The 16,918-nt window shown below is 40.7% G+C and overlaps 1 protein-coding gene across 4 annotated transcripts in view; it reads right to left on the minus strand.

Moving 5' to 3' along the window:
• The window catches only part of GUCY1B1 (guanylate cyclase 1 soluble subunit beta 1), a 44,233-nt gene extending 31,636 nt beyond the window's left edge, over positions 1-12,597 (minus strand). For 3 of the 4 annotated variants that reach the window (XM_065837877.2, XM_065837874.2, XM_065837875.2), the window contains exons 1-2: positions 12,492-12,597; positions 12,101-12,174 (exon numbers count right to left, since the gene is read on the minus strand). In XM_065837877.2, coding sequence (XP_065693949.2) covers positions 12,101-12,174; positions 12,492-12,581 — 164 coding nt within the window. In that variant the 5' untranslated portion in view covers positions 12,582-12,597. Of the gene's footprint in view, positions 1-12,100; positions 12,175-12,423; positions 12,443-12,491 lie in introns of those variants that run through there. The other variant, XM_071807764.1, reaches the window with a different exon arrangement.
• Positions 12,598-16,918: the final 4,321 nt, after the last annotated feature.

The following is a 16,918-nucleotide window of genomic DNA, read 5'->3' on the forward strand; positions in this document are numbered from 1 at the left end:
AGAACTACAATATAACATGGCATCCTTAGATGCAAAGAATTTACATTTGGCTGATCATATTTCATGGAAAATTTCATAACCCGTAACTTCATGAAAAACTGTGGCATCTCCCTTGAAATGTTTTGCTGCAGTCTTTATTCCCAGTTTTTGACCAGATAAAATTATGGGACTAAACTAGCATAGCGCTAATGTTTTCTGCCAACTGTGGTGTTTGATCACAAAGTCATTAACAGTAATAACATGTTGGTGGTTTTCTTAAGGGCTTGACTGGAAATGAGTCAAAAGCAACAAGCTCTGGCAAATTCCCAAGCCCTGTTTAATTCTTTAGAGAAGTAGCTGTACTACAGTAGCAAACTTTTAACTTTTATATGGCCTTTCTTTCATAATAACTTCTATGTCAAATAGAACAGAATTTACAATTAATGTCTCATTTACGTTTCTAGAGACAAAAAAAAAAAAAAAGCTGTGCTTTGCTCCCCAGTAAGTTTACATTCAAAATGTTAAAAATAAAAAGGATTTGAATGCTCTTGCCCGAATGGACTCCTATTGTCAGCACATGGGATGTAATATTTCATGATTCAAAAATTACATCCTATGTTATGCCTGTCCTAACTGCTACAGTCTGGCAGCCCTTTTTTATTTACTCTAGACTAATTTTGAATTGTGGGAAACAAATATTTCAGCCCAGACTTTTCCAAAATGCCTTTGTTTTCCTCCAGAATGTTTATATTATCCAGGTTAATGAGAGGAAGTTTACTTGGGAAAAAAGAACCTTAAACATTGCACCATGGAAAATAGCACAGCTATAGAGAGAGGCCATTTTTCACGTACAGGTTTGACATTGAAACCAATGGAAAAATTCCTATGAAGTACATCAAAGCAAGACCAAGACTTAAAGCAGCCTTTCCTCCATCAGTCATGCTGACAGACCCCAAACTGTTGTTGGTCTATCAGCACATAATAGTGTTACAGGTGATACCATGCGCATACAATAGGACCTTCGAAAATCTTTCCCATTGTGAAACTAGTTTAGTATTTGAAAACACACTACTAATGTTCACAGGTAATGTTAATAATTCACAGATGAAATGTTAAGTGTGGACAAACATTCCAACAAAAACCATTCTTAAAATCCGAACAGATGTTGCACTGCAGAATTTTAAACTGCAGATTGCACACATTTTTATTTCAGAGGACATACTTACTCTGTTTTGATGTAACAAAGATTTCTTTTGCCATCTTTAGAGATTTTAGAGACAACATAGTTGGACCATGTCAGGTTGGTCTTACTTACATAGCCTACTCTGCACAAAACAGATTTCATTGTAGTTTTGCAGACAGACAGTAGCATTTAAAAGGAAATTGAATAAATCACAATCAAGAAGGAGGTTGCTGCTGTCAGAACTTTCTTATTCATGTGAAGTTGTACTTGCTGCACTGTCTCTGTAGTCAGCCATAAAGCTGGAATTAAAAAAAAAATAAATTTACAGAAAAAGAGCCCTTCCCATTAGAGACCTCTGCATGCAGTAAATATTGAGAAAATGTCATGGATACAAACAGTCAAAAGGGATGAAAACAAGACTGCAAGGAACAATGACTTTGTATCCTGAAGATACACAGGCTTCTCTGTGATACAGCAACATTATTTTTCAGAAGCTTCTAGTTATCACTTTAACAGATGATCTAGGGTCCCAAAAGCACAACTGGATCTCTTCCTCTCCAAACTCCAGTCCCAAGCACATGCCCTGGGTGTGTCACCTTGGACACACCACAACAGCAGCTACTTCCAAGACCACCTCTAGGACTTCTTCCATGATTGGTATTGTTTCTGCTGGGACTTGTGCCACCATTGTGCTTAACTACTCCTGGTGTACGAAGGATGGAAAAAGTGCTCATTAAATTGAAGAGACCAGTCAAAACAATCTTAATGACAAAATAACACTACTGCACTTAGGAACCCAGCATGGTTCTGATCTCACTGATAGGAGCATGTCAAGTTTAATTCTGTTCCAAGAGCAACACCATTAAGCAGAATTACATGTGTCAGAGCTAAAGATGGTATCAGTGAAACCAGAATCATCATCTTTGCAACTCTTTTACATTAAAATGGCAAACTCACTGCTCATTATATTACTTCACAGATGGTTTGTGTTTTCAAAATGTTTCTCATTTTTTTTTCATGTATTTCACAAAGACACTTTGCTAAAAGTTATTAAAAATATTGAAATACTCTTCTCACTCCTCCAAAAAGGAAAACAAACCAAAACATAATAGACTTGTACATGTTGTGGATGGTCAGAGATATTTTAAAACATCCAGCTGGGAAAAACATAAATTATATTAAGTTACAAGATTAAAGAAAATTGGGAATCTGTCCAGGAAAATGACATTTGGGGTAAAGTAAATAGGTGTATTTATAGACTTCAGAGCTCTGAGCTATTTCCCAGTTTTACAGGCTGGATATGATAGTGTTTAATGTAGGTTTTCAAAATAAGATAATCCTAGAAAATACAGTTAACAAATGTACAAGTTCTTTGCTACTACTCCAAACACTAAAAATATTTTTTTAAATACAAAGCTAGTATTATTTTGCTTCATTTTACACAAGTGGACTAAAAGGAATGGTATTTACAAAATACTCTTCTAAGTATTTCATTTATAAGAGTGAGCGATGTTTCTAACACCTGGTATCCTGACAGGTCTAAAAGCACTTCCCAATCTTGGGAAGACTGCAAAGTACCTGAGAGATGCTGCAGGAACACTCACAACATTTTTCACAAAATGCCACTATTTCCTTTCAGCTAAGCCTTTCCCAGAAAACTAGAGAATTTGGCACCACACAGTTTAAACTCCTGACCTTCAAGCAGATCCTTCCGCTGTGAGGAACTGAAGGAGCAGGAAGTGTAGTGGCCTGACCCTATAAATCTTGTGAACATTAACCTCCAGACCCACAAAGAGCCATCCATTCAGCAACAGTTTTAAAGAAAACTTTAAAAAAAATGCTTAGAACTTTGGAATACTATGGAATAAGGACTTAGAAACAAAACCAACAATAAGTGTCCCTACTTAATGCCACTTTCTAGATAAATACTCGTTAATGTTAAAGAGGTGTATGGATTAAAAAAAAAAAAAAAAATCTACTGTCCTTTCACTACTAATGGATTTCCAAAGTCTCTTTCTGACATCTATTTATAACTAATCTGTATTTTTTCGAAGTTGTTACAAGATTGATTGAACAGAACACTCCATCTTCAGCACTGGGGAAACCCACATGGTGCTATGGAGGCTGCAATAAATCAGTTTTAATGTTTTTCCACCAACCGCTGCAATTAGTTATAACTGAATCCTACATGATCCAAAGTAAGTCTGGACTTCCAATCTAAAACTCCAGTGAATAGTCTGTTTTTTCATTAGCGTTCATGGTGAGAAGACAATTAAGATAATTAACACAGTATGTCTACAACCTTTTTGAGCATGAAAAACCCCAGTAATTTCAGGTAAACTGTAAAGTAAGTATTCTTTATAATAAATTAGTCGTGGGCTGTGAAAGGGAAATACTGAGCAAGCTCATAGCAGTTTAACAAAGCAGGAGAGATGATTCACACAGGGCTGATTACCACCACTGCAATATAGAGCTACACATGTCTATGTGGTAAAATCCTGTCCTGGTTTTGTTAAAAAACAAGTTTCTCTTTTAGTGAATTTGCCTGTCAGCTAAAGCTTTCATATTAGCTGCATTTTCCTGGAGAACCAGATACATGTTTTGGTAAACATAGCAATGGAATGCTAACTTATTGATAATGACAGATTCACATCTCGCGAGAGGGGCAACAAGAAACAGGTGACCAAGAAACTGACCAACGGTGTATAACATTCCATTCACGTAAATACTTCATATAAAAGCGGGAGATCACGAGGATCTCGTCCTCTTTGCCCTTTTTTGCCTTCTTTTCCCTTCTGCTTATGGCCGACATTAGGAGAGGACCTTGTTAGTCGTCCCTGCAAACTGAGACCTAGTGAGAGACTGAATCCAGCTCTGGTTGGTTGCAGAGTCTAATCAGGACTTTGGGTGCCAGCTCTGCAGTTGCTGAGACTTTCAAGATTGGTTTTGTATATTTTGTATTATTTTCTCTATTCTTACTAATAGCATTAGTAAAACATTTTTAATTTTTCCAACTCTTCTCTCTCTGTCCTTCTTTCCCTGCCAATCGCCTGTCCTGAGTGGGAAGGGGGAGAGGGAGGGGAAGAAGAGGGAAGTGGGGGGAAAGAGGAGGTTAACAATACATCTGCCAGGGTTTTATTGCCACCCCGCAATCTTAACCCTCGACAAATCCATAAACCACTCCTTAGCCACCTGGAGATTTTTACAGTTCCTGGGAAGAGACATACGTAAGAAAGGAATAGGAAAGCCAGAAATCTGATGGGAGAAATCCCAAAGGCATTAATAGGATCCAAAAAAATTGAAGTTCTAGGTAGGCACAGCCAAACCTATGCTTAGAAGTTTAAAAGGAGTTTGGCGCCAAGTTTGTCTTGCAATCAGCCCTTGTTGAGAAATACAAGAAACTGGAAGAGCCTCTCATTTGCTTCAGCTACACAATACCTAACCGAAATGCCACACCTCACATTTTGTACAGATCTTTGATTCTTATCTCCTATTTAGTTTACATTTTTATTGCCCAGGCCACATTGTAGTTACGTAGACATGACATTCACATGCCTATACATACACATATAAATAAACAAATATAGTTTCTCCAAAAACTTTACATTCTAAGCTGATGATTATCCACCTTCTCTCGTAGCAGAAGTGACATGGTTACCACTGTAGACAGATTGGTATAAACTATGGTGCTGGTTTACATGCTTTTTAAAGGGTTGCTATGTATGTAGAAACTACAGCCAGCTGAAAACTTAGAAAAGATGGTGTTTTCCAGAATTATTATGAAGAAGCCAAACAAGTGTCTCATAAAGGGACACAAGCATTTTATCAGCTTTTTTTTGTTGTTTTGTGAAAGTAGGAGAGATGGACTGAGGTACCGCTCATAGTGACACGACTGAAGTTTGCTCCAAGCCACATGTCCCTGGCTCACCCCGAGCCTGCACGACACAACCCACCAGTTGCCCCATGAGCCCACAGAACCTGCTCCTCTACCTCCAGGCTACCAGTTCTTTCCATACTGACACTAGACTCTACTCAGCCCTCGCACAACTATTCTGTATTTAATTTTATTCCATTCATCAATATGTAACCTGAGGCTTGAGGTTACAGCATAGTTTTCTAATCTAATTTCTAACTTTACAGCAGTGTTCAAATCCAGCTCTGAGACAGAATTATTCCTTTGTAACAAGCATTCCTGTGGAATTGATCCCTATACTTACTTGCATGCACGAGCATTAATTAGCTCTCCAACAAGAGGTTAATTATACCATTTCCATTTTAAGCAGGCAAGACTACCACAGATCAGAAAGGTTTCATTAACTTTGTGTGCTCAGTTTGAGACAGGTGGACCTGTTTTTTCAAGGTACTCAGCACTTTCTATGCTCAAAACACAGCTTTCCTGGACCTTACATGCCACCAGCATCAGACCTACAACTTACCTGAATTCCTAGACCTCTTAAGAGCTTACTGTTGCCACTTGTAACAACAGTCTGTCATTACAGCTTTTGTGTGATTTCTGAAAAGGCCAACAATAGTATAATATGAATTATTATTACATCTCAACATTGCGCTAAGCAACAGTAACAGGCCAAAACCTTGATTTTTACACGATTTTTCAAAAAATGTAAATTGTGTTTTGCCAAGGTGACATTCTTAATTCAGTATACAGACACAATAAGTCAAGCTAGTGCCTTTATTCTGCAGCTACAAAAGATTTTCTATTATCTGCTTTGTTCAAGAAGCATAAAAAGGTACAGTTTTTGCTATGCCAGAAATTCCCAGGAACCAATGTGAGTTTCAAAAAAGTCTAATTCTGTCCCCTGTAAAAAAAGAGTAAAACATACTCTTAAAGGCAGAGTTGAGTAGATTTGCTATTCTATTATTTGATTTTATATTTTTTACTATTTTGGAATATAGCTGCAAATAAAATTAATCAGAATATCACATTCCGTCAATGAGTTCATAAATATCTAAATTCTAGTGAAAGTCAGTGGCAGACATTTTTAAATGCATAAATGAATAAAAGCATTTACTTCTCCTAATTTAACTGGCAACCTGCAACAACAGTGATGTCCCTCACTGCTAGGAATGCCTTTGAAAAGTCACCCAATGAGCATGTATTCTTAAATCACCTACATTTTACTGCAAAAGCCACACGGAGTTACTAAAGTCTGACCTATGTTAACTATTACCAACATGATGCACAAGTTTCTGTGTCTGTTTTGTTTTCTCAAGGCAAGTGATAGCCCTACAGCTTATCTCCATCCCCAAAATTGTACAGGGTTTTCCACCACTTCAGTTGAACCCAACTTGAAACTGAGAAGAGATGCTTTCCACTTAGGTTGCACCAGGATAATTTCTCAACCTGCCATGTTTCATAGTTATAGAAAACAAATTCTGATAAGTCAACTAGCCTGGAGCTTTGGTAGGTGATAATCTGTGAAGTTTGGGGCAGAACAACAACACTTTCCTTCCTCATTGGACAAGTGATATATTTTTGCTCTTCTTTCATGTGCACTTTACATGGATCCATGTAAAGTTTGTGCTACCCAGTGGGCTCCCCAGAGCTGGAGTCTTGGCAGGTAATAGCATGTGTGGACAGCACACACCAGCCTAACCCACCCAAAAAGGAGGACAAAAAAGGACAAAGGCAGGATAATGCCTTAATTCTTTGCTATGCATAGAGTACCACGAAAATAAGATTATTGCCTTCTGCATTCCACACTGAGGTACAGCCAGCAAAGGATATGTGGCTCTTGGGGTACAAAATGCCTATTTTGCTACTGTGAAAGTTTCAACACAGATGTTATTTTCTAGAATCAATTGGTTTGAACTCTAGGTAGTTAGTTTTGCAAGCACAGAGTTTTCAGCTTCTCTTCAAATTTTTCCATCCTCATCAGGCTACACATGGTTTTGTGGGAACTTTTTTTTTTGTGGGAACTACCATACAAACAGAAGGAAGATGAAGACTGTAGTTGACTAATCTTGCCATCTCATTTTGCAAAACCAGTTCTTTCATATACCTTTATGCGGAAAAGCTAATTTATCCTGAAGTCTTGTGATGAAGCATTTTAATGCATTTTTAATATGATATTTGAGCTCTCATTCCTTTTCTTGGCAATATATTTGAAAGTGTCACAGTTAGAGCATCTAACCTCGCCTAAATTCAGATTTAGGAGCCCATGGGAAAAGCCTGTATTCATTTAATCAAACATGAAGGGATACTGTTGGGAAACACAGGATAAATGACCATGTACATATTCCCTGCTGACAACATGGCCCTAGTTACTACATATTGTCCTGAAGCTGTTTCAAGAGGACATCCCTGTTAATTCTTTTTTGTTATACAATTAAGCCTTTAGAGCTGCTGAATGGAGTGATCAGAATTTCACATGCATTGGCTGTTCAGCTCAGCCACATGCAACACCTGTTGCAGAAGAGCTCACATTTCATCATTATAGAAGCTCCCTTTAAAAATGTGTAACCACACCTGTAAATAATGTCCATCACAGAAAACTTACTAGAGAAGACAGACCTTCAGAAGACTTGGATTTTTTTTTTTGTATTAATGTGGGTAATCTCTCTGTTTTGACATAGATAGTAATTCCATACACATTAATGACTATCACGTTCACACACGACTATATCACCCAGCAGTACAAATTTGGTCTTGATCAGACATGAGAACACAATGGCAAGTATGTGAGAATGGCCAGGCCTGACAGCTTTTAGTTTATGTCAGCTGACATTTACACTGGCTGCAGAGGAACTGAAGATATCTAATGTAAAAGGAATCCTGAGAACCATCTTTTCAAGCCATTTCAATTGTGGCCACACAATCTGAAATAGCCCTGACAAAATAAGGGATTTGAGAGAGGTTTTCTCTTAAGCAGGAAAGGGACAACTCAAAAGTGTCTTCTGACCAAAGATGTAGTTAACAGCTCTAAGTAACAGTTTACTTACTAAGAAAATAACTGTTTGCAGAACTAGCGGAGTGTTGATCAAAGAAGCATGCCTCTGTGTATTCCAGGTTCTAAGTCTCTCCTTCCAAGGACTGAAGGAGTGAACTACAATGCAAAGCCCACATTCTGCTTGCAACTGACAGTAAGCAAATTAAATTATTATCCTGAACCATCTTCACTTTCCACTAAGAAAAATCTGCTAATGCAGAATTCAGCAACTGCACGACTCTCCCCAGTGGTGCTCACTCCTCCTCTCTCATCCAGCTTCATTAAATCCCTCTAATGCTTCCAGGGTTCATCACAAAAAAACTGTCTGCAAGACCAAATTCTCAATTCTGTGAGTGGTAGCCAGAGAAAAACTAAGGAGAAATGAGGTTTTGAGACTTTGCATTAAGAAAATTAATGAAGACTCCATTAATGAAGATGATCTTTCATTGATCATATGCCAGCTTGCTTCACCTTATTTTGAATTCAACTTATTTGGGATCAGCAATGTTCGTTCAGAAATACGTGGGTCTGAATTGTTCCAGGTTTTAAGCATTTTAATTCTAGTTCTTTAGCAAAACCAAGCCATATTTCCATTGAGCTGACAAAACTGATGTTCAGTAAAATTTCAGAACATATACTATAATTTTTCCATGAGCTTGATGCCTCATGTTTACAAAAAAAAAAAAAAATCCATTGTTTAGTTATTTTAGTTATGCTCTGTTTTAAAAGTGGGAGAAAAAAAACCCACAACTTGGAGTCTAACTTTCCCAAGAATTCTATTCTGGGACATTTAAAAACAAAACCAGTGTATATCTTTTTCAGAAAGATCGTGGTGTCACAAGAATGTTGAAAAATTAGTGAAACAGCAGAAACAGACACTTGAAGCCATCATTCTGACTCAGTTAACATTAAGTGATGGCAATGAAAACACGACTCTCATAGAAGCACCAAACTCAACTATTTGGTCTCCCATAATCTATATTTAAGAACTTCACTCAAAGTCACTTTTGAGTGAAGAGGCTACAGAAGGCAATAGTCTTCGTGCTTCAGCTGGAGAATACCCTTTCAATTCACTATTTAACTTTTCTGAATGTACTTCTCTTTTTTGAAGAATGTCAGTTCTATGTTTTCTTTTCACTTCTATCAATATTAAGTACTAATTCACCCACTGGCCTTTGAGAATCAATCAGCAATCACAACCCATGCTGATTCACAGCTGCTGCGGTGACTTAAGGGAGAATAAAATAGCAATATGTGTTCAGATCAACACGGGAAAAAAAAAAAAAAAGCTTAGATGTCAAATTTTGTATTGAACTACCCAGAACCCTTTCTGCTTCACAGAAATGCTTACATTGTTGCAAATTCAACCACACTAACAGTGCAAAGTTCCTCTCATGTTTTTTAAAACAATCAAAGACCCTTGGACATTTACTACTACAGTTTAATCATCGGTGATTCAATTGATTCAACCCAGCATGCCACAGCGCTGGTGTATTTCTTCCTATTGTTTCCTAAATGATTAACACTTCTAACAAAGCCTTTGCAAGAAGTCTGTATTTGCTTACATAAGGTAAAACACCTAACCTCTTCCACAACACTACTGCAAATGCACCACAGGAACCTAAAGCACCAAAACTAACAAGCCTTTAGTGGCTACCAGTTGACCCTGTACTATCCCCTAAACCAGCACAACCACAATAACCTGTTCCGGTGTGATATATAGGGGTTTGTTTGGTGGTTTCTAAACTCCAGGATACAGAAGTTTGTAAGATAAATCCTGCTAAATAAATATCCTGTTGCAAACACTTTTGCATAAGGAACTATGGCAGTTGTTGCATATATTGGTTCTTTCTTGCAGATGATGTTACATTCTTTTGTTCGGGTTGTGTTGTGGCACAGTTTCCTTCCAGAAATGCATCTTCTCTGTGAATTAATAGGAGAGCCTACTTGTTGGGCTGCTACGAGACAGAAATGTTTCTCAGCTGAAAGACAGAAACAGGATGTAGCAGCTTCCTGAATTTTCACAGCTGACCTTTAGCAAAATATTTCATATCTTTCTATTAAATTTCTCCAAAATGTTAAATAAGTAATACTCCTCACAGGCTTTAGTTAACCTCAGTATTCTATTAGGTGTGTGTAAAATCGTAGAGATAGGATGCATCAGGAATTATGACTGGGTTCTGACAGTCTGCAACATGACCTTGTACTAGAAGGTGAAACTTTGTATATTCTCAGACAGATTAGTTTTAAATACAAACTCTGTTCACTGGGTAATCTGGACAAAAGCGGACCATAATACTCATAAGCGTGTTGGCAAGGGCTGGCATGCCAGGAAAGAGTGAACATTATACTTTATACAGATTGTATTACAATTTTCACAGAAAATGATTTATAACTTTTTTTTTTTCACTAAGTCTCTTGACTTAGATGTGTCACATAAAACCAGCATCAAACCGTAAGAATTTAAAATAGGTCAGTGTGTTTAAATAAGATATGTAAGCAAAAGAAATGTATATAGCTCACTTAACTTACAGCCCAAAACTATGTGGCATTCACTGAAGATTCATCTACGCAATCCATAGAACCGCATTTGCAAAATATAATTTATAGACTGTTGGGGATCACAGGAACAGTGAATGTCTGCCGAACCAGAACTTTGGACTCTCCACCTCTGGTGATTTTAAAGACTCAGGCAGATGGAAGTCATAGCTGAGTTCTCATCTAGTGCCAGTGACTGTCCTGGCTGGAACAGAGACTGGACTAGCTGACCTCCAGAGGTCCTCAAACCAACATTTATGTGATGCTCTGATTTCATGGTACTGTGTAAGGTTACCACAATTTTAATGACCACATTGATAAAAAAAAGTGCCATGGTCACAGAAATCTCAGAGTTAAGAGCAGTCCTTTCACTCAGAAAACTGTATTAGGACAATGACAACACAGCTACATATTAAAGCTGGCCCAAAATAAATGGAGAGAGGAGTACAGAAGAAGGTGTCCATCTGAAAGAAGACTCTTTTCTCCAAGTTGGATTATCTACCTGTCCCTTAAAACATGATATTAACAGATGACATTAACCATTTCTTCTAATCATGTAGCTACACAAAGCCTTACAATGCAAGTTTAAAACTCCAAGCATTTCTGTATTTTTAAAAATATTTCTAGTAGTTTTTCCTAAGTATCAATACTACCATATGTATGGTAAATTTTCTTTGCACTACTCATCTCAAATTTCTTATGCAATCCCACGATTCATCAAAAGTTTAAGTGAAGACAGTCTTCTCCTTGGAAAAACGCCTGACAAGCAAGGGTTGGACACAAGAAATCACGTTCAATAGAAGCAAAAAATCATTCTTACACGTACATGAAGTTATACTTCTACATAGCAGAAGCTTTTAAAATATCAAGCTGCACACATTACCAAAATCTCACACTCATTTTAGATGGAGTTTACCAGCTAAAAACTCGATGTCAGTTCATTCAGGAATGCAAAGAAATGTAGCTGTTGCACGGTTCACCTGGTGACCTGACTCAAGGAAGGGCCTCCGGGGTTTCCGGCACATTTTGGACACTTCTGTCACATACTTTGCACAACCGAGGGAACCGCGGGGATCAATGTCATCTCCGCTGCGGCTCCTGGATACCGGTAAAGAAGGCACAAGGTGGGACTGTGCGGCGTAAAGAAAGGCCTCGAGAGGGACGAAATGCGGCAACAACAACCGCGCCGTGCCGGTATTGTCGCGGCTGACAGCCACCTCCGGGGGCCCGCTGCTGGGCGTTTATATAGACCTGCCGGTACCCGAGAGCCGCGCGGGGCGTCACACGGGGCGTCACACGGGGCGCCCACGGGCCCCGGCCGGCCTGACAGGTACCCCCGCCGGCCCAGCCCGGCCCCGCCACGGGGCGGAGGGAGACGCACACGGACCCGCGCACGGGAACACGCACACGGGAACGCGCACACGGGAACGCGCACGGGCACGCGCACACTCACTTGATGTCCTCCCAAACGGCGGGGCCGTAGTTGCGGATGACGAGCAGCTCCAGGGCGTGATTGACGAAGCCGTACTGCGGGGCAAGCCGAGGCGGCAGCGCGGTCAGGCACCCGGCGGGGGAGCCGCTTCCGCCGCCCCGCAGCATCACATCCCACCCGTCCCACCCCGGTGCCGGTCACCCGGCAGGACGCGACCCCTCCGAAACCCACCCCGCTCCTCCCAGCTCCCCCCAAAACAAAGGGCTGGGGGTCGGCTCCCCTCACGGCTCCCTCTTCCCCAAGCGGATTCAGCCTCTTCCCTCCCACCATGGGCCCGGGCAGACCAGGCCAGGCCAAACGTCTCCGTCAGCCCCGCTCTCCCGGGTAGGGAAGGTGGCCCGGCGGAGCTCACCATGGTGCCGCTGCCGCCGCCAAAGCCGCGGAGCAGATCAGTCCCGATCGCCCCACCGCCTCCCCCGGCCGCCACCGCCCCGAATGGCATCCGCCGGCAACCAATGGCGAGCGCGGCCGCTGCTACAGTATCCAATGGCGCGAGCGGCCGCCATGCTCTCCTCTAATCAGAGGCGGAGGCGGGACTGCGGGTGGCTGAGGGATGCGGCGGGGTGAAGGGGCTGGTCGCGCGGGCCGCGGGTGGCCGCCGCCCCGGAGCTGGTCGCTGTCCCGCAGCGGCCGCGGGCGCCATCGCCCGTGCCCAGCGGGGAGCTGGAGGTAGCGGGCTGGGCCGGCCGCCCCGGTAGCTTGGTGCGTTCTCTGTGCGCACTGCCAGGTCTGCGGCTCCCCCTGCGCCCCCTCAGGTGCTCAGGCGGCGGTCGGCGGGATAACAGCATTTGCTGTCGCCCCAGGCTGGCGTGTGCGGGGGAGAGAAGGAGGGGCAGGCCGAGGAAATAGGAACATTCCGCACGGGTTTCATACCCCCATGCTCACCTCAGCGAGGAACCCCTCGAACCTCTGTCGTACAGTTTCCTGCATATCAAAAAGGACTTTCCAAATGTTTTTCTCCAGCTGGAGTTGCTGGGACTTGCCAGATGCTGAGAAGATTAATCAAAGTGCCCGGCAGGTTCCTGGAGGTAGGGCTGTAGGGCTATGTCTGCTCTGCTGCCAGTGCCCTTTGCAGTGGTTGCCTTTGCAGGAACAGAGCTATGTCCTCAGTTGCAACCGCTTAGCTTTTAGTGTCCTCGAAAAAGTGAAGAATCTGAGGGGCAAAGTGATCACAGACATTTCTGTTTCTGTGCATTCATTTTGCAAAGGCTAGTGAAGTTAAAGGCATAATAATGAGTGCTTTCAGTAACTTTGTTTGATGGTGTTAAGTCCTTGTCAGTAGCCAACATGAATAAACACTGCATTGTATCAGTAAGCTGCTGCACATGGGTTCTAGAAGGGTTCTCCAAGTAAGGTATGACCCTTAAAACAGGACTTCTTCAGCACAGGATTACTGGCAACATGCCAGGGACTTTCCAGAAATAACATGCTGTCATCATATGTTATCATATACGTGTAACAAAAAATATGTTGCAATACTTGAAAAATACATTTAGTTTAAAGCCCTTTGTGCCACCTAAAGACCTGGCCTCAGCGTATGCAATAAAAATCCTGGGGAGAGTACTGATTTTTTTTGTTTGCTTAAAAAGAATCAAAATACATCCAAGAGATAAACGGATTACCTAAAAGGATTATAGGACAAATGCTTGATGGCTACTATTGTAATAGCTCTTGGGCAGAGACCTTGCTACATGAAATCAATAGAGCCATAGATGCTAATCAGTTCAGATGGATTCTAGATGTAAGTAAAATTACGGAAGTTCAGAGCTCAGTAAAATAGTGCAATATCGGTTGAAAATTTGAACTGTTCACATACTTTATGAAAAAAAAAATGCAGTTTATGGGTTGGGACCTCCCTGTCAGTGAGTTAAATGACAACATTTAGAATCTTTTGAAATCTCATCTATTGCTCGGTGAACTTTTGAATCTGTGTAAAGATTTCTGTTAAAATTGCTAGTAAGTAGGTAGACAAATTATGGGAGGATAGCCATCAGAAATTAGGCAAACCTCATATCATAGGCACTCCAAGAACAGTAGAGGGAAACCCTGCTTTTGGGTCACATAGGCATAACAGTACATTCAGATGTTGCGTAGTCTTCATCTTCACACACCTATAAAATATTTTTGAGGATATAAAATGTGAAAGAAGTCCCGACAGCACATCCCACAGGGTATGCTGCCGGAAGGCTAGGAAACGACAAGACTGGGTTGAGAATCAGTGTTAACAACATCCCCATTCTTCACAAGTTTGAAGGGAATCCACTTGCTCAGACTGTATATAGGGTAAACCCTCATGGTCCTAAAATGATACTGGAGGGATTACATAGAATTCTTTTTGGATATGGTTTTCAGAAAGTAGATTATCCTGGCAATTTTGTGTACCTGAGTGACACTTCTTCAAAAGTGCTGATATCTGCAAAGGTCAAAATTGCTTTAGACAACTGTGAAATTGACTTTCTTCTACATCCACTTTTAAAAGTTTGGAAGATGCTGAATTAAGGAATTCAACCAAGTGACTTGCGGAGAGGGGCCAGCGACCATTCCAGATGCCTGCTGAATCAAGACTGTCTGGTAGGCCTTAGGCAAGATTTGGTTTCAGCTGAAGGAAAGGCTCTAAGTCAAAAAGATAAAGCACATATCAGACTAAGCTGTTAGTACTGGGCTGTTTTCAAGGCCCAGCCCTACCAGTATCAGGACCGTTAGGTCACATGTATTATGCACATCATGCAACCATTTGGACTGTATCTGATGTACTTCAAAGCCTAAAGCTTGTTCACTACAGCATGCCATCTCATTCACATTTGGGCACCCTCATGCACTAGGTAAGGCTCATGAGCTGCTGCCCAGCTGCTTTTTGGTATTCTGCAGTGGGAGAGAAACTGAGGCACTAGCCACAACTGGGATGTGCATGGGATGGAATGCTGATGTGAAAGTAGCCTTTTAGAAAGTATTTTCTGTAGCTGAAATCCCACAAGGCAGCTTCTTCACTTTGTGTCTCCCTGAACATGTTTCTCAGGAGGAGTTTCCTGTATGGGCTGTCAGAAAGCCAAAAGAGTTGCAGACAGTGGTCACAGGAGAAAAACAACTGTTGTACTTTTAAAGTGATGGTATACATGTTTTTTCCTGATGTGAGACGCTAGCTTCATCTGGAAATTCTTGTTGAGATCCATGAAAGTAAAAAATAGCTTAGGATCCTTTTATGCTGGATGAAAGGGCACTTAATGAGATAGTAACTTTGGGAAAACCACTAGCTGGCCAAGAACATCTACATTCAGTTCAATATGGTTTGTGTTAATACCCAAACATAAAACAAAGAAAGTTTTTTAATAAGTTGCATTTTTTAGTTTGGACTTGGACCCTTACAGTTTATATTTACTTTAATCCTGCCTTATATGGTATTGCTGGATTTCACTTACAGAAGATGGAGTTACTTTACTGACATCAAACTGAATTATGGGTATTGTTTAGTTGTCTGTTTCAAATCATAATGGTCTGAGACTTGACATTTGGGATTGTCATAATAATACTTCCCAGGTGCAGAAATCTGTTCTTAAGATCACTTCAGCAAGATTCATTATTTCTACTATACCACTATACACTATTTCACTATACAGTTACATTCATTATCCAATACTGGTATTGACAAGCTGTGACTGAAACAGCCCTCAATATACCAGTGCTGTTCTGTAATGCAGTAGATTTGAGAAACTCTGCGGGCTCTGTTGCATCCTCCTGTAAGAGGAGTTTAATCTTAGCAATGCAGAGCAAACTAATCATGTGTCTAGATCTTCTCTGACACCTTCTGCAATCAGTGGAAAGACTCCTGTTGATTTTCATAGGCTTGTAGTCCAAAGCTCCCAGGAACATTATTGTCTTAAATATTTCTTTGATAGGTTTTGTTTGGGCTGAAAAAAATCACAAGAGTGGAAGTGTATCTATGACTTAACCTGCCCCTTTTCACATCCTTGGGATGTTACTGCACGTATTCCTCTAGGTTATTTCCCATTACATGCTGCGTGTGCAGGATACTCATCTGAATATGGCATTTGTTGGTGTAGTGGCACAACATTTTGTAACTTTTTACTGCTCAGATGATGAGAAACAATTTCAGCACAGATCTTCAAAGGAGGCCTTATAATGGGGCTGCAAACCAATGTGTTCATTTCCGTTTATACTGGGAAACCACTGGCTCAATTTTACTGTTAGCATCAAAGATCTGCTGAAGTAGATGACACACAACTTTATAAGGTTGTTTACTTTGTTTTAGATTCTTTCACAGTTTATTATTTCTTTGACTAGCTTTCCAGCTTCATGTTCCAGCCTAACTGCATATTTAACATTCAGATCCTACTGTTTGTGCTCAGGAGAGTACATATCTTTAAACTGTTGCATCTGGATGTAGCAGAGTTTCCAGAACCATCGATTATTTTCCATCTTTTATTTATGCTTCAGTATCAGACCAACGCTCGGTAACGTAAGACAGTGAGTTTTACTCTCTCCATTTGTTCTGCAGAAAAGGACTGACAATGAACTCATGCAAATCGATTGGGAAATTAAAAACCAAAAAAATCTATCTTGCATCTGATTATTTCCTTCCTATGCATTTGTGAGCAGCCATACAATAAGAGATGGTTTCAGGGGGTCTCTAAAGCTTGTTGTAGCACACATCTAGCACACTTTAGAGTCAGAAAAGTCCTAGCTTTCATTTCAGAAACAGCCTCAATGTTAACTTTGGTTCCTGCCATGCTGACTTCTTGAAATGTTTGAAAGCAACAATCC

This window comes from Patagioenas fasciata, chromosome 4 (genome assembly GCF_037038585.1).
Source record: "Patagioenas fasciata isolate bPatFas1 chromosome 4, bPatFas1.hap1, whole genome shotgun sequence".
NCBI lineage: Eukaryota > Metazoa > Chordata > Aves > Columbiformes > Columbidae > Patagioenas > Patagioenas fasciata.